General features: G+C 43.0%; 2 protein-coding genes across 4 annotated transcripts in view; both read left to right on the top strand.

Annotated features, from left to right (window-relative positions):
- capn15 (calpain 15) overlaps positions 1–4469 on the top strand; it is a 35827-nt gene extending 31358 nt beyond the window's left edge. For both annotated transcript variants that reach the window (XM_022743208.1, XM_022743209.1), the window contains exons 10-12: positions 72–241; positions 2264–2442; positions 3737–4469. In XM_022743208.1, coding sequence (XP_022598929.1) covers positions 72–241; positions 2264–2442; positions 3737–3914 — 527 coding nt within the window. In that variant the 3' untranslated portion in view covers positions 3915–4469. The remainder of the gene's footprint in view (positions 1–71; positions 242–2263; positions 2443–3736) is intronic.
- Positions 4470–7691: 3222 nt separating this feature from the next.
- On the top strand, positions 7692–17048 carry LOC111220069 (putative protein MSS51 homolog, mitochondrial). 2 transcript variants are annotated; one of them, XM_022743017.1, is made up of 7 exons: positions 7692–7951; positions 9817–9991; positions 10178–10327; positions 12139–12263; positions 12584–13147; positions 15601–15694; positions 16258–17048. In XM_022743017.1, exons 2-7 carry the CDS (start codon positions 9834–9836, stop codon positions 16463–16465), a joined length of 1299 nt encoding a protein of 432 aa, XP_022598738.1. In that variant the 5' UTR covers positions 7692–7951; positions 9817–9833; the 3' UTR covers positions 16466–17048. The 2 variants fall into 2 exon arrangements, with proteins under 2 accessions (XP_022598738.1, XP_022598739.1); XM_022743018.1 differs by lacking the exon at positions 7692–7951 and adding an exon at positions 8720–8829.
- The last annotated feature ends 1369 nt before the right edge of the window (positions 17049–18417 follow it).

Below are 18417 nucleotides of genomic sequence, written 5' to 3'. Positions count from 1 at the left end.
GGTTGACCTCACCTGTTAGTTTGTGTCTGAAACTAGTTTTTCTGAAGTACATCACTGTGTCCTTCTCAAAGTCTCCAGCCCTACCAGTGGAGCAGCACGGCGGCCCAGCCAGGACTTCCCCGGCTACATCCTCGCCATCTATAGCTCCAGACAGGTGATGGTGGAGCAGGTGGAGGCGACCGCCACCACGCTGGCCGATGCCATCATACTCCTCACGGAAAACAAAGGGGAAAGACACGAGGTGAGACACAGTCATTTCAGAACAAGCACGGTTGCAATGAAACAACCCATACATCTGTTAAATATCTGTAACTGTATCCTCACTCCATAGATTTCATTTCCCCGTCTTCCCATGTAGCTACACACACACACACACACACACACACACACACACACACACACACACACACACACAAACAGGTTTCATCTTTGGATATCATATATATGCTTGTGAAGCTGTAGAACACTTGCAGCTCTGCAAGCCACTTTGAGATAACACTAGATTTCCTCAGCAGAGCCCAGAATCCTATTTTGCCTTTACACATGCAAGTGTGTGCACATTATCTAACCCACACGAACAGACACACAGACACACATACACACACACTCACTCGCACCAAAGGAAACAAATTATTCTTGCTCTCCTGAACAGCGCTTTCCTACAAGTGCTGTCACATTGGCTAGTATTTTAGAGGATGACAGAGCTTTTTAAACACTTGAGATCATCTTTGTTAAATCATTCAGCTCTGCAGCTCTCCAGGAATTCGTCGCTCAAATACGCTGGGCTGATCGCTGCAGATAGCATGGCAGCCACTACACTTGTTGTGTTTAACAATATGGTTGAGAAATATTTTTTTGGGGGATATTAAAAAATAATTTGACCAGTCCTGAGTCATGGAAAAAGAGCCACATACATGTCTTGCTGACAGATATTTTTTTAGTTACAGTGGGATTCGTGGACGGTTACTGTTACTGAGGTGAAATGACAGCGGTCACTGCATGAGAGATGAAAGTCGTTTCACCTTCAGAGAGAATTGTTACTGTGAATGCAATATGCAGTCTTTTAGCATTTTAACACTATTACAAAATACTGCTGGTGCTGATATGACATTTACAATGCAGATACAATGTAGTTAGAATCTGAAACATCAATGTCGGTAACTGGTACCAGTTCGTCAAGGACCAAGGTTTTTCCTTTTTTTTGCTCTGTCATTTGATAGTCCTACTGTCAGAAATCTAGCAGTCTCTCTGCAGATAGTAACCTCAATAGAGCAGAATGCAGTGTTGCCATGAGGTATGAAGAATATGAAACTTATTTTTCACTTGTTACACTATTAGAAGAAATATCGCTCTCTTCACCTACATCACCCTGGGGCGCACTGTATATGCAGATATATGGGGGATATATATAGAATACAAATCCCAGAACACCCCCAAATTGGAGGGAAAGCAGCACAGTATGGCCCAAAAAGTTTCAAGCTGGTAGGAAACACAAGCTGACTTTGGCTATCTGAATGTTACAGATCTTTCCTATTGTCTATGGTTTCTCTTTCACTTCATGAAACCTTATGATCGTTACGTTTCAGGCACCAAAGTTGTTTATGTTCACATCAGATACGACCATCTGTAACACTAGATGGTCCATATAACAATTTAGCACTAATTTCATCTGCATAGACCTTCGCTGACCACTAACTGTTCAGCCCAGTTAATCGAAATATTATCAAAATTGCAATATCCAAATGGCAGGAGCTGCAATTCTTTCTTTAGAGATAAAGACATACCATATATGAAGCGTGTCTCTGGTGCAGCAGAGATGCCCCGGCCTACAAATCATATTCTCCACACATAAAGGAACGTGCAAAAATCACATCATCATAATTTTTCTTTTTTTTTTTCAGTGAAAATGCGAAAATTACCATTCTCACTGAAATCGTGACTCATATCACAATCCCAATATCTGCTAAAATATGATCTTTTTTTCGATATCATTCAGCCCTGCCACTGCATCCTTGCTAATACAGCACTACCTGCTTTCAGTCACTTCAACTCCTGTCACCTTCCTCGCTCTCTTGTGTGTATTAGCATTTAGAATGTGTGAAAATTAGGCTCTGTGGGGGGCCTGAGAGGATTATTGTTGCAATAAATGTTTAAACCCTCGTGCTGAGTGTGCTGACTAAACCTATAACAACAACCTGTAGGCCTCATTAACATCACGACTGTATGATCTATGTACATTTTCAGCTTTATTTTTTCTTCTCAGGGCCGTGAAGGCATGACGTGCTACTACCTGACCCACGGCTGGGCGGGGCTCATCGTGGTGGTGGAGAACCGCCACCCCAAATACTACCTCCACGTCTCCTGCGACTGCACTGACAGCTTCAACGTGGTGTCCACACGCGGCAGCCTCAAGACCATCGACAGCGTACCGCCTTTGCACAGGTCCGCACTTGTACCCCGTTCTCTCTCTTCCTCACATACACACAACTCTGAAAGCTATATTTTGCCTTGGTAGGAATCACATGAATAGATAACAAGTGAGGAGATTAAATGCTCTGGGAACATTCGGTACAGGTGCAGCAAACATCCACCCATTTAGACGATTATATCTGTACATACACACTTATATAAACGCAGTGATCCCGGAGGATTAGCGCTCTATGTTTCTTAATAATCTTCGTCAGGCTGGTCTCAGCACAGTTGTAGCTGCTTTTGTTTTCTGTTGATCCCAATTTACGCTGCCCTTTAAAGACTTGAAAAATATTATGGGTAGATGCACACCTGCAGAATCGAGTATGATGTAGCTGTTCACACGTCATTAGGTTTCTCTGAATTTAGGTTCTTTGGACGTCTACTGTGTGAACGCTTCAGTCTCACAGACACATTACTGCACATTAATGCAAATTTACGGCCTTATCCCTTCATAGTTATGTGCCGCATAATAGGAAACTGTAAAAAGTCACCATGCATGAGAACCATGTCGTTTTCTCATCTAACAAGAACATTATGTCAATGCACTTGATAAAAACACTTAGAGCTGCATTATCTCAGTCAGACTGTCTGATGTTCTTACTCACTCACTTTATACAGTCAATACACTTCATAATAAGTGAAAATTGGAAATCGTATTTAGGATATGATGTAATTGTCACTGGATATTTTTTTCACCATATGTCACGATCAACCGATCCTAGCTTTTACTTTTTTGAGCAACTGTTAAACAGTCCCCAGATCAGTGGCGTTTTTAGGGACTGTATGAAATTGTTATAAGGGGTCAGAAAAATAATTTTTTGGGAGAGCAGTGAAGGGTCTTTTAATTTTTTCTCATCCCGCATTTATTGTCAAGTTCAGTCTTCCCTTGTGAGATTTATTTTTGCAAAATGTAAATATATATTTGAATTAAATAGTTACACCAAAAAGATCTATAGCAGTATTTTGAAGATAAGGGGAGGCTCCAAAAAAATATTAATAATGCTGGGGAAGACTTTGTTTTTCTAAAATATAATATAATTTTCAAAAATATAATATAATATAAGATTAAACCCACCCTCCTCACCCTAATCATTTTCATACACTCCCTTACTTTACTGCATCATACACAATTCACAACTGAAGAGAATCATATTTATATTCAGAAAGCTCAACATGTCCTTGACTGAGGCTCAAAAGGCCCAAAAGTGGAGGTGTCTCTCAGCACCTCAGTGTTGTTTGCAACCCTCTCTGTCTCCCCCTGCAGGCAGGTGCTGGTTGTGCTTTCACAGCTGGAAGGAAACGCTGGCTTCTCCATCACACACCGCCTGGCTCATCGCAAGGCAGCCCAGGCCTCTTTGGGAGACTGGACCCCCACTAAAGCCACCCACAGCCCGCAGCTCACCCCGGACATTGATGGCCTGCACCGGCCCAGGCCACTATGACCACCGCCCACTCTGCCCTGTACATACACAGACTCTAATCCAATGAACTGTCAGACCACTGGAAAACCAGGCCAGGGTGGTCGAGTGGTGTGTGCAGCCCAAAAACACGGAGAGAGATGTGTATTTGTGTATTTTTGGATGAACACACACCTGAATGTAAAGCATGAATGGGCAGCATTTATGTGCTCTCCTCCTAATGCTCCTTAAATGCTAAAGTTTTCATCCGGCCCTCACGAGCTCTGTCCCTTGCCAAGTGGATGTGCCATGTCAGGATGAAATGAGGGAAGCAGGCCACATAGAGTGACCAAGACGTACTCACAAAACGATGATTCACCCGGGCATCTAACAGGATCCACTTCAGGCTACTTTAAATTCTGGAGGTTTTTTTTTTTTGTACAAGCGCTGTATGTGGAACAGATGTCAGCCCTCGGTTTCATATGCTCGGAGATGACCCTGCTTTCACTGAGCTTCACAAAAGCCAGGGTGGAGTGCTGTAACTACTGAGCCATTTGTGGGCCCACAACCTATGAGCCAATCACCTGCAACGATCAGACACCCCCCCCCACACACCCACCCACCACCCACCCACACCCTTTTCTGTCATGCACAAAGACAGCTAACAAAGTGGGATATTTCAGGGGAGGTTTATCTCAGCCAGCTCTCAACACGGTACTCAATGAGCCAAACCCAACTTCTCGGTTTACTCATAGTCATACATGTTTTTTTATTTGAGACAATACACTCGTCAGTATCAGTCTTACTTGTTTTATACATGACCCTTATTGCTGTCTTGTCCATATTTGTGTTTTTGCAGTCGTAGAAAAAGCCATCATTCATACAGTACTGTGTTGTCTCCACTCCCCATCATCACAGCAGTGCTGTATAGCGCTCTCTTGCTCAGGACCAAACTCATGATTTGTATGGTAAGCTGGAGTCAAGCAAAACCTCAAGCTGATTCAGTGACAGGTGTACGGTAGCTGGAATAGCATCTTTCTGTATCGCTGTTGTTCGTTACCACTTACTGGCCACGCTGTGGTGTAGAAAGTGTTGTTGTGTTTGGGAGGTTTTATCTTGCGAAGCACTGACACATAATAGAATTCTCACCCTAGTGCTTTGATAGACAAGCAAAATGTTTTGGCTTTTTCCCCAACAGAGAAACAACCACTGTTTTTCCTTTCTCTTATTTCTTTAATTCATTTTCACTCAGCCTCAGCCTCAGTTTGGGGTCTAAACACCGGGGGGCGAGTGATCACTTGATCAGTTTCGGGCACACTGCCTTTTCACATCCAGTTGAGCAGTTAGTTTACATCTGAACACACTAGACATTATAGAGAGTGAATTAATGCTGCATCTTGCACTCTTGGATTGTGAGTGATCCTTTTTGGTACAGATGGTCAATGAGTATTTGTCTATATCCCACACTTCAGCAGTTTGCCAGTATGTCGATTTACACTGTAGTGTACTTAGGGAGTACTAGAGGAGCTACTGGCTGTTTGAACAGTCAGTTTGCCATAGGGGAGTTCTTAAGAGGAGCTGCCGAGTTTACTCTGGGAGGTCAGGGACCACTTTTGTTTGCTTGGGTGCAGCATGAGCATCTGGGCCATCCTCCCACAAGAATACACCGACAGCACATTAGCGACAGCAGACAGAGTCCTCGTGTAATAGCAAATTACCGTTTTGTCAGACTGCGTGCACACATAACTAGAGAGAGAAGGGACCCCTGAGACATGTTGTGACACAGAAAATAGTTTAGTTCTCTCGGCGTGGTTTCTAAGGGTGTTTTGCCCACAGCTGTCTCACGCAGGTCCTCTTTAAGCCGCTCCTTCTTTCCAGTTTCTCCACTGTCAAGGCCATTTCTCCTCTTTCACTAAGGATCTCTCAATCCTCACCATGGCAACATACTGTAGGTGTTTTATCAGAGGGGGGTGGGGCAACTAATGCGGTACTATAGCAACAAGTTGATGTCTTACTATTATGTAGTGAAATGGGAAAAAACTTGAAAGCTGATAAGCAAAATCCCCGGAGGACTCGTACAGTGAACGATTGTTTTGGTAGAAAAAAATTAATTCTTCATGTCACGAACACTTTGAGTCTGAATATTGTTCCTCCGAGAGATGATTCAGCTCAGCGACAAACAAGTGCTGAAACGTGCATCATCTCATGAGCATCGTCCCTTCTGTCGGTATAGTCAGCACTGTGTCCCGATGCTTGCAGTCCCGCAGACTCGCTCTGCACAACCGCGTCTGCCAGCGCCGGCAGGCCGAGCTTCACGACATCTTCAGGACACTTTGTGAGAAAACTACTACAGCAGAGTAAAGTTTCTTTAAAGAAACCTTAAGCTGAAGTAAGTGTAAATATGTTTTCCAAAGAAACATGATGTGTAATGACCACTTTCAGACGTCTGTTTGTCCTATGAGTGTGAGTGCGTGTGTGCGTCATCACAGCCAAGCAGCTGTGAGTATAGTGTCTAATTTATTGGTATAAGTGATTTGCAGGCCTGTTGTCTAATGAATACTGTTGATTACTGAGCTGATGAATGACAGATAAAGGAATGTGATAATGTAAGGCTTTAGTTTGAGCCCAGAGGGATTAGCTTGACGAGAAATGAACCTGCACTGAAACACCTGCAAAGACAAGGCACCTCAGAATTCAGTGTCACTGCTGGATCACTTTACATTTACATGAGATTTTTGTTTTTTACTTTTTTTGTCATAATTGTCATTTTTGGCTCTTGCTTGTGTCCTATGAGCCCACTCCTCTTTCTATTAAGTTGTAGTGGGGACTCTTCTGTGCTTCAGGGGCGCCCCCTGCTGCTCAAGAGGCTGCAACCAGGGAGAACCTGGTCCTTGACAGAGCAGCCAACACAACGCCTTTTCTCTCCTCTCCTTCGTCTGGTTTCCTCCTTGTAAATTGTACAGACTGCAAACATAAGCCACACAAAAGATAAAAAATGGGAAAAAAAATCAACTGACCCTTTTAAACTTGTAAAAAAAAATAAATAAAAGTATGATAGTAGAAACAAAAAAAGAAACCTAATGCTGAAAAAAATGGATCTCTGATGAATGTGAGATATATTTTATTGATCTTTTCTGGGGGAGGGATATGAGTATATGTGTACAAACATATGTATGTTTAATTTTCAATCTCAGGTTCCAATGGACCAAATAAATTTTTTTAAATTAAAATCCAACGTTTGTCATTATTACAAATATAATATTTACCACGTTCAAGTTTCCATCAATTATACACTAACACAGAGGCTTCCTCAGTGTGCGACTCAAAGAAATGACCTGACAGGCACGCAGGCCTGTCAAAGCTGAGATGATTTCAGATGTTTTCTCTGCTCAGACTTGCACTTGATGAATAATAAGAGGAAGTCAAAGCTTTCAAGCTGCCGATATTTAAGAAGAAAAAACACAGTGTGATGAAAGGATAAAGTATTTACATATCAAACATGTTTTTCATTTACACACACATCGCGCTTGTTTACTGCACTTCTATTGATTTCAGAAATTTGCCCTCTGATGTGTTTGTTATCACTTCATTCCCTGGCCTGTGATGTGCATCTTCTCATCTTGTGTTTTTGAGGAATATGTCACTCTGGGGTGTTTAATCCTTGTGTTTGTGTTTATGTGTCCACTCACTGTTTGAGTCTCCACCTCTTCTCCCAAACCTCCCACCCACTTTTTTCTAAAAATGGACTTCTGTCCCGCTTTCCACCCCTCTCTTCTTCTGCCCCCACCTTCCTCCAGGGCTACCCATCTCCCCAACCCATCCATGTCCCTCTCCCTCTCCTTAGTTTACCCCCACCCCCAAACCTCAGATGTCAGGAGCACTTCATAGTCCTCAACCCACCCTTCTCCTACTTTGGCTCTGGGGGGGTAGGTTTTCAAGACACCAGCAGAGACAGTGTGAAGGCTCCATGAGGTGTTCACATCTAGCATAAGGACCTGTCAATCACTTTCTTCTTTCCTGTACCGTGGAACCAAGACAACTGAGAATCATCTAGAAGCCACTCTGCTCGCCTGGAACCAAAGGTATGGCTGCTAAAATATCTGTGATAATGCATTGGCCGGATAGTCAGTGGAGGGACTTTGCATGCTTAAAAAAACTGTCATGGTCAGATATGTAAGGAGAGAAAAGCAAAGACCTGCTCTCCCGCGGGAAATCTGTTCATGCCTCCCTGGTGCTCTGTAGATATGGAGGAACTAATTAGATATAGACCTTTCAATTTTGTCTGCAGACATGATAAGACCAAAATCATTCCCCAGCAACACTTAGTATGAAATTGAAAAGATACAAAGTTTCTCACAGTAGAGCAAAAGTTGTTTTGGAGGAGGAGTGCCGAGAGTACAAAAGAAAACATTTATTGTGCCATTCCCAAGCTAAGAATAGTGTTTTATTGCTGCGACCTGTTTGGAGTTAATTGCACTGTGGCGTGGTTTCAAGGCCAGGTTAAGTACTGCTGCACTTTAGAGACAGGTTAATCACAATCAACAGGAAAAAGAATTACGGGCACTTGATTTAAGCCAAATAAATTAGATTAAAATGTAGCATACATGCTGCCACGCATGAGTCTAAACAGCTTAGTCTTGGATGTTAGTTCCCAGTAAAATCTAAAGAAAGACTGAAGGAGACATGTGAGCTACAGAGACGTGTGCTGCTACCACCACCACCACCACCACCACCACCACCAGATGATCACATTTCCCTCCCCTCTTTATTTTCCCTCATGTCAAACCAAGTAAATAAATCATGTGACATGCAAGTAGGGGTGGATGGCTTGTGGGGACGAAGGATTTTGGTCAAGGGCAGAGACACTGTGACGCAACTGGAACACGTCTGATGCAGCCTCTGCTTGTCTGAGATTTGGGCGATCCTCTCGTTGTGAGAGTTTCTGTCATCAGGGCATCAGGTTGGAGTGTGTGTGTGAGTGCGGGTGCAAGAGGGTGTATTTTAAAGCACAGAGGCAAGCCTGGTGTACTCTACCCCACTGCATCTGTTCAGAAACGCTACCCATAGCTGCCTTGAGATTAGCGCAATGTATACTATGAAGGAATCTATGCTGTCTGTATTTATGCATAGCTCAAATCACTGTTGCTTGGTAAAAAAAAATCTCATATGCTTTAAAATTCTTACTTTGTGTACTTGTGTAATGTTATCATTGATACTGAAATAGCTTTTGTGGGTCCTGGCAGCAGTCATGCATTATCAAGAGCAGCATTTCAAACCCTGTCTGGAATCATCAAAAAGCAGATAAAATCTTTGTTGTGTCAGTGCATTGTGTTACTTGGTTGTCAGGGTGCATACTACAAATACCTCTGTGTGGTTTGGAACTGTACATCCTCCCACTAAAGTCTATATTTCCAGCTCTGCTTTTTCTCATTTGTCAGTCTGACTTTGGGGTGAGGGGGTGGGGGCTGGGGGGCCTGGGGGGTCCCTATCTCTGTCTCTGTCTGTGTCCCTCACAACCCACTGACTCTGCTTTGTATCTGTCAGTCGTCTGTCAGGTTGAACTGGCGGAGGGGTGTATTGTTTCCGGTATCGGGACCAGTTCCATTACAGGCACCAAAACACTGCATGACATTTTATAATACTCTGTGACAGAATTAGCACCTCTGAAGAGTAATCACCACAACAATTACCGTTGCCATGATCACAAGGTAAACTGTTAAATCATGGCACATACTTCACAAAGTAATCTATGAGGAATGTGCACTTGCACATATCTAACCGGTTGTTGCAGCAGCCAACCCAAGGACATTGAGTTACGTGTGTGGTCAGAGTTGTGTTTTGCTGCACCAGTAACCGAAACCAAGAATGATGTCACAGTTTCCTGGAGTACGTCTCTACATCACTGCAGCATGGCTTGTTTTTTAATGCATAATTCTTCTCCTTGTAGAAAGAAAAGGCTACAATATGGCGTCCCAGATCCCAGCGCTCCCTCAGTCCTACGCTCCAGGGACTGATAGCGTCTTTTCTGACCAGTCCGGCTTTTATTCTCTGGACGCCAATGTGCCCGGGCTCTCTAAGGTGATTCTCAACAAGCTCAACATGAAGGACTACGGACAGTACAGGTAAAAACTGATGTTATTCTCATTACTCTGCCAGATTTCTTGTTTCACTTTCACAGCACCCAGACTTTGATTTGTTAATATAACGTATATGTCATAAATGATTGGTTACTTTTTCATGTAGTTGCATTTCCTGACTCCTTTTTGTCCAACACTTCTTTTTGGCACAACTTTCACTAACTAACAAAGGGCTGCTGTTGAGGGAAAGGCTAAAGGAATCTCATTCCGCAACTACAAGGAGATGTTCCAGAGGATTGAGGAGACCTTTAAGTTCTGCACCGGCTGCAACAAACTGCCCGACCATCTCGCCGAGGGACAGACCCTGAAACGCTGCGTGAAGTGAGTGCAAAGCCGCGACTGAAGGGCAATACCTTGACATCACTGATGTGCTCGCTTTAGTAGGTGGTCTGTGCTGCTTGATTTATAATATCTTAGCATTAGCACTGATTAACATTAATCATTGTTGACAATCAGAATATTTTAGGCCACTGAAACCTGCACTGTTTTCTGTTCAGCTCTTATCATCACCCGGTGAGGACATTTTTTTGACATTGCTGCCCAATAGCTGTCATGTGTGAAGCATTACCCGTTGCCATTGTATCAGCGACAGAATGATAGGCAACGATGGTGTGGACAGCTCTACAGAGGTGGACAATGGCCAGTGGCAAATATAGCTAAGTCCCCTGACTGTGATTCATTTCTCTGCAGCTTATTAAGAGAAGCTTAATGTAGTTTATAGTGTCACAACACCACAGAGTGTGTTTCAAGGAGCGTGTTGAGAGTAAGGAGTGGGATATTATGCTGCATATTCACATGGGTCTCATTGTTTTTGCACCTCATTTTTGATCATGCTCTATGCTTTCCTGTTGCTCTGTTTATCTCCCTCTCTCTGTCTCTCTGTCTCTCTCTCTCTCTCTCTCTCTCTCTCTCTTTCAGGCTGATTCACAAACACTCACACACTGTTATCCATGTGCATTCCCTTCAAATTCTCAGCTGCTACTGCCTCTCTCAAAAGTACCCAGTAGCAGCAGAAAAAGAAACCCAGATTCGCTGACAAGTCAAACTCTCCAAACCTTTGACATCTGAGAATTACCACCAATAGTCTAACAGTGTCTGCTTGTGACTTTCCATTAGACTCTCAGTTCTCCTTTTGATTAATTTTACCCTTTTCATCATTCTTGAGGCTGAAGTATCTCTGAAGACGTGTTATACATTTTGCCCCTGCAGCCATCTCTGTTTTCTCGCCTTGTTTTGATTCCTTCGTCGACTTGTAAGCCTCATTTGGAGGACCAATACGTCCTAGGTGCGCCCTGACAGAACACGTTGGCTGATAAATGATTTTATGTAAATGTGCGTGCCTCTGAGGCTGCAAATGATTGCAAGGTAAAGTAATATAGTCTCCCAAAGCGCCAACTGGCAGTGGCTGTCAGACCTCTAATCCAACGTATTACCTCACCACCTAAACCGTAGGCTACATAGGGTACATACAAAGAGGTCATATAATCAGTAATAAATTCCAGCTTCTGCCAGTCATGGATGTTTTTGCCAGCTGTCATCTAAAACAGGACAGAATCCGTCTTCAGTGTCATGAGTATAAGGTCAAATATAACGATGGGTTCTAGGTGGATGTAGGATTGTATTTACATCCTGGCACAGACACGACATTCTAATAATAAAGAAGCCATCTTGATATACGTTACGTAAGTGATGCAACCCTGGGCGCTGCAGTCCTACACTACTGAATGCTAACATGAAGATGCTCATATGCTTGCATGACATTGCATGACATGTTGCAAGTTTAATGTTTAACATGTTCATCATCTTAGTTTCATGTGTTAGCATGCTAACATTTGCTGATCGCTAAAAAAAAAAGCTACAGCTGTGGCTGATGGGAATGTGATTCACTTTCCAGGTATTTGGTTGTGAACCAACCTATTGAACAAACTGAAACTTTTACTTGTTGATGGTGCTAGATGAGAGGTCAGCTGATCACCAGAGTGATGAGTATTTATCCTTGAGGGTCCTTGAATGTCTGTAGAATTTTTAAGGCAAACTCCAAACTCCACTGAAGTGCTCCTGATTAACTTTCATGAATTTCATAGTTTCTTTCCATTTCTTGTGTTGCTTTTCCCCTTATCGTTCTCTCACAGGTGCTTGAATGTGTACTACTGTACCAAGGACTGTCAGAAAAAAGACTGGCCTCAGCATAAAAAGGTCTGCAAGATGCTTCGCCTGGTGGCCATTGACAGACTAGTGGAGTGGCTGATGTTCACCGGTGAGAAATGAAAAGGGAGTGCCATTTAAATTAAAATGCCTGAACAGCTGTCTAAGTTCACAAAACAGAGAAATCACGCTAATGAGATGGTATAATTTTAAAGCTGAGCTGCAGAGATTGAATGCCTGAGAGACAAAAAGTGACAGAAAGTCGCAGTGCAATACTGGTGTAATTTTGAAATTTTAATTAAAGTTCCTCAGCCTTTGAATTTCTCTGATTGCTTTTCAAACACAATCTAAACTTGGCAGGCACAATCAACACTTATCTTCATCCTCAGTTTTGTGTCACATAAAATCATCAATGTTCTACCACCCACACAGGAGACCTTCCATTACCCACTGAGAAGTGGTCCAAGTCAGTCGCTGAGGTAAAGAACTGGGACGACTGGCTCCCGATGCAGGGAGACCTCTGGCCACGTCTGGACGCCATTTTGTCCGGTACCAACATGGCAACACTTTGGAAAAACGCTAGCAGAGCACGGCCAGATGATGCTGACCTGCGACAATCTTTGTGGCGGCTTCAGAGCGAGTTCCTCTCTCGAGTTCTCACAGTTGGGATGGCCATGCAACGCTTCGGCCTGGATCCAAGCTCTAAACCCATCACTATTCACCTAGCAGGGGCATCCCACAATGAGACCATGGGAGCCAGACTGACTGACTATGATGAGCTGACCCATATGTTCCCTGGACATCAGGGCATAGAGATAGTCATGGTTGGACCAGAAGTGGTGGACAGCTCCATCATGAGGCCTCCTCTCAGTGCATTTGGCCCCAAGCAGAGGGTCTACATCAGCGCCTACAAGGGGCTCTACCACCAGTTCTGGGAGGAGCTGGTGGAGAAAGAGGAAGCAGCCAAGCCAGACCTGGTGGTGGGATTTCATCCTGGTATGTACACACGACATCGTGCCATCCTGGGGATATGATTGCACAAACTCTAAAATCTTGAGCTGGTCTGGTTGAAAGGAGTTTCTCCACCTCAGATTGCTTTTAAATCATCCAGTAATGAGCGGAATAAACATTGCAGCTATAAATAGAAGCAACTTAACTTTAGTAGTCAGAACCAGTGACTTCTCTCCTTTCATGCTCATCTGACAATAACCTCTTTCAGAGAACAGAGCAAGTAGGACACATATAACTCACTAGATCTGGCCTATTCATTAGTGCCAGGCTTTTATTGGGGATTTGGGTAATTAATGGGAGCAGCTGGGAAAGAGTTTGGCTTCTGATTGCTGGACTCAGCATAATGTCAGTAAGCTGTCCTTTTGGAAGGGGAGTCTCAGTCCGCCCCCTCGGATTCACTCAGGCGCACATCGCATGCCATGGTCATGTGCAAACTAACTGATGTAAAACAACCTCTCCATCCCTGTCCTGTTTTCACTCAGAGGACAAACAATATTCCGAACAAATAAAACCCTTTTTCTGAATTAGGGATATAATTAAAACTTTTGGAATACAAGTACTTTAACAATACAAGAACTTTTTACCCTCTTCATGGAAAATAGCATGTTAGACTGAAATGTTACCATCCTATTGCCCAGCCTCACAGACAACCAACCTCATTAAAGTGGCACTATAACTCTGCATCTCCTAAGCTCTTGCGCTGAGTCATGTGTCTCACCCTTTGACCTGCAAAGCAGCAGTAAAGCCCCAACCCAGCTGAACCCATAACCCCTGGCTCAGTTGTCACTGCAATCACTGCAGGCTCCACTGGAGCTAAATATATATGAGCCAGTCATCCTGTGAGTAAACTGTTTGAGTGTCTGGCTGCATCTTGACTGCAAAGCTGGCAGAGCACTGCATTATTACACTGTTCAAGCGATAGAGGAGGAAGGAAAAAAAAAAGGATGGTGTGTGTATGTGTGTGAGGAGGCTTGACCTTAGAGAATAGGAGAGGGTGATGTCAGCTGTCAGCTCTCACAAAGGAGATGGATGTGGGGGAAGTATTGTCATCCACACAGAGATAGACCACTGAAAACAGGCACTTCAGAAACAGAAACTCAACACACAGGCTGCTTTTTGTAATTCATGAAACAAACTGTATATTCAAAGTTATAAAATGTAGTTTTTCAGACCAGGAAACAAAGTAAGTCGACCATTAATAACAGCAACTTTATCTGCCGTAAGGCCCAAAGTGGCGCTGGTGGTAAGCAATTATTGCAGTCATTAACAGTCAGACTGGAACGTCTCTTTGTCACCTTATCCCTGGAAGGTCTTAACGCCTAAACGCTTACTCCCTGTTAAATGTTTTACTTTGATGAGGAGTGTAACCTCAGGGGTGTTCGTATCACAGCGTGCATTATTCAAATCAGAATCCTCTCTTTCTGCAGTTTGACTTCCGGTAGGCGATGAATAACATGATACCATCTGTGTGCCAGTATCACGGGCCCGACATTTCTCTAGCCTCTGTGGCATCCCCTGAGCCCCTCCAGCAAACACACATAACCAGTATACACACCAGCATGTACGTTACAGAGCAGCTGAAGCTTTAACAAATTCATAGCTTTCTCTCCTGTTTCTCACATACATACTTTTTCTGAATGCTGATTGAATTTTAATCTGTGATTACATCTTTCTCTCGGGCAGACTAATAATGTGAGACGTTATTGATCATTGTAGGGAAATTCTCTATTTTGCTGCTCTGCTGGTTTTGTCTCACACAAGGACACTTAAGCCGGATGGATTTACAGTGTTTGCTGCCATGGAGGCTTGAACCTCAGTCATCTGGTTGAAGGGCGAGCCATTCACCAAACTACCCATGCTGCTCAGAAAGACAAAAACATACTACTGACATAAACCATGAGTCAGGGGAAAGTGACATCTGTCAGTTAATATGCTGCAGGATTATCTACCCACCCCAGCTCGAATATAGCCAGACTGCTGCACTGATTTGTCTCTCTCTCTCTCTCTCTCTCTGTGAGCGTGTGAGTGTCATACATTTTCGGTTGGCGTGGTGTGAGTTTGAGCACCTCCAGTAAACGAGGTAGACGAGGTCAACCTGTTTGGGGCGCGATCAGCTTTGTCATATTGACTCATAATTAGACAGTATGCAAAACACCGTCAGTGACACGTCCTGAGGGAAATATATTAAGAGAAACACGTGTGCAGGTGGAGACTAATGAAGATTAATCCGCTCGATCTTCACCTCACCAGGGGGAGAAAAAGATCTAACTTTCTCTGTCAGTCTGTGTGAGAAACAGACAGCCCAGTTAGTGCTTTTTTTTTTTAGTGTCAGTATCAGAAAAAGGTGACGTCAGGTTCTTCCACGCACCAATTAGGGTTCAACTTAAGATTTTACACGAGAATGTGATGACAGTTGGTGTTTGTGTTTTTGAACCCAGGGTTCCACGCTAACCAGGGTCTGGTAGAGGGTTGGCTGCCCACTCTTCTGCTGCTCCGAGACTACAACATCCCTGCCTTCTTCTCCATGTATAGGTCAGTCACATAATAAAAACCCGTTTTCACATTTTTTATAACGGAGATAATAAGATTTCTTTCCCTTTGAGCAGCAGTGAATGTCTGAGATTCCTCGTCCTCATTATCTCGCATTGTATTCCCTCTGCTAAGTGATTAATATAGAACCTGCTTAAATACTGCATCCCCTCTGTGGCAGTGTCTTCTTCTTCACTACAGTCCTCAGTCCCGATACAGTTATTACTGCCCGCAAACCCAGATCGCACTTCTCCTTCCACACCTCACACTCGCCTCCCTCTGGCGGCCAATACCTGTTTCCTGTTTATTTCTTCCGCTGCAGGCGCTCTCAGCAAACTCCCCCTTCAGACCGTGTGATACAGCAGAGTTATTGATGTTGTTCTCTTTCCCTTCTGTTGATGCTGCTTCTCTATAATTTCTCTGAAGCTGTTTTTCTTGTAGACGGATATTGAAATAAGTCTGTGAACAGGTGCTTAGTCTCTCGCCAGGCCTCTCATGAGCCCCATCCCATAAAGCTAAACGTACTTAATTAATCGATTTCCTCCGCCATCTCTTTGTCCTCACAGCGAGATGGAGCTCAAGTACTCACTGCAGATCCTGCTGGAGCTGGAGATGCACATCAGGGACAGCGGATCTAATCCATTCACCTCACAGAAACCAGAGCAGGTCCAGGCCTGCCCCAACAAAACCCCAGTCTACTGCAACTCTCATTACATCTGTTTCCAGGGACTGCTGCCACAAGAAGACTTTGAGGAGCCAAGTCCAGACAATTAAGCGGCCACCATAAAGAAAGAAAAATCCCAGCCTGTCTGGTCCCCCTCTTTAAAGATGTGGTTTTCAGTATATGATTTCGGGAACTTCCTGGGGAACTTGAGGGGTTTCCTGCAGCCTCTCAGAGATGGACATTGCTCGACTGTGCAGCTAGTCGGAAGATGTGAGCGATGAAGCTTACATTCTGATTTGGGGAAGAGAGCATTTTTCATAGTAAAAAAACAAGCCTTCACTGCTGCTATAGTGTCCTTTTGAATTCTGATACTATTAATGAATGAGTCAGATTACAGAAATCATTCAAAGCTCATGTGAAGGAACCCGAGGGCACCAGCAGGGGCACAAAGGTTTGCACATCACTGGTGCCCTGAGGTGACATGAATGTTGGATACAAAGGGTCATGGGCGTACAAACATAATGAGACCAAAATGAGTTCAGTCCTCATTTGATGGTTGTCTGTAATTTGCTCTGCAGCTAGAACCTATTTCAAAACCTCACAATGGCTGCATGAAATCAGATCACATGCTCATTAATGTAACACATGATCTAAAGCTATGCTTCAATAAATCCTGTGTGCTGCAGAGTCTGATTTGAACTCAACCATTGTTTTGTTTTGGGTTTTTTTCTTAACTTTTGTGATTCTGTTTCTCATTCGTAGCTGCCGCCGGATGGTGAGTCTTTGTGTCCTGTGGTGTGGTCTGTGGTGGATGCTCTGTTTTTGGACATTAACCTAACCCGCCGTCATTCATGGCTCTGTTCAACAGTCATCTGATCACCATTGGAATTGTCTTCTTCTTGAATAGACAATACAATAGTTCTTTATTTGCTAAATGGAGACTCTCAATAGGCAATTATATCTTTCCCTCGTCTCTTAACAATAAAAAGGCCAAAAAGCCAAGCAGCATTTGTTTGACAGCTATTTTCAGTTTTATTCAGGGTGGATTATATATTATATTATTATATTATAAAACACTGCACGAGCTACAGGATTAAATATTACCATGAGATAAGTAATCACCCGATTTGACACAGTCTTAACAAAACTGAACATTATATGCTTCACTAATTCCAGGCCTATTATATAGGATAGCATTGTATTACAAAGCCTGGACAACCCATAGGATTTAGCCTCTGTAGCAGCTGTGAAATGACCACTTCTACAAAGACTACAAAACTACTCTTAGAGCTACTTTATGCAAACACTTCAAGCAGTAGTTTGCACGCCCTCTTTCTGTGTTAATACAGTCATTGATTCCAGCTTCCAATCGAAAAGAGAAATAGCTTAACTTTCAATAATTTATTAGTAGTCAAGTGATAAAGTTTATTAAAACAGTAATATGTTAAAGTGATGCCAGTTTTACACACCATTGTCTTATCACACTGACCTCTCCACTTCAAAATGCATATGAATATAGATATATATAAATATAAATGAATATAAAAAAATACCCCAACATGGTGGTAAAGGGTATATAAAGTGAAATAATTCTACTTTGTAAACAGTAAAATTGAGCATATTATTGTTGGATTAGTATATGAAAATAATTCATAATGCTCAATCATGGCACAGATGCTAATGTGTGAAACATAACCATGACATCTCTGTCTGCATGTGTTTCTTGTTTTGATTCATAAGAAGAGAGTTCTGGTGAAACAATGTGACACTGACCTCTAGTGGACGAGCGCAGTAAAGACACAGAAAGTACAGGTCGTGTTGGGCTCAGAAACATTAGTGGTCAAAGGCTATTTCCTGATGGGTTGCCATTACAATTGTTTGAACTGAACCCAATTAAAAGCTTTTATGGGTTGGATCATATTCTACAATAACGCCTTTGTTTATGAGTGATTTATTTTCCCCCATAAAAACCTGTATCAATGTAATTTTTTTAACGGTTGGGGTGACTCCAGCTCTTGTAAAGTCAAGAATGGTCTAGAGTTGTCAGAAACTTACTAGAAGG

Source organism: Seriola dumerili, unplaced genomic scaffold (genome assembly GCF_002260705.1).
Source record: "Seriola dumerili isolate Sdu_G_001 unplaced genomic scaffold, Sdu_1.0 BDQW01000068.1, whole genome shotgun sequence".
NCBI classification, from domain to species: Eukaryota; Metazoa; Chordata; class Actinopteri; order Carangiformes; family Carangidae; genus Seriola; species Seriola dumerili.
The sequence above is the reverse complement of the archived record's forward strand: the minus strand, read 5'-3'. Positions and strand labels throughout refer to the sequence as shown.

Coding starts and splice junctions, on each gene's coding strand:
- LOC111220069 (XM_022743017.1), top strand. CDS start 9,834: ATGGCGTCCCAGATCCCAGCGCTCCCTCAGTCCTACGCTCCAGGGACT. Junction 9,992..10,177: donor AAGGACTACGGACAGTACAG/GTAAAAACTGAT, acceptor TAACTAACAAAG/GGCTGCTGTTGAGGGAAAGG. Junction 10,328..12,138: donor ACCCTGAAACGCTGCGTGAA/GTGAGTGCAAAG, acceptor GTTCTCTCACAG/GTGCTTGAATGTGTACTACT.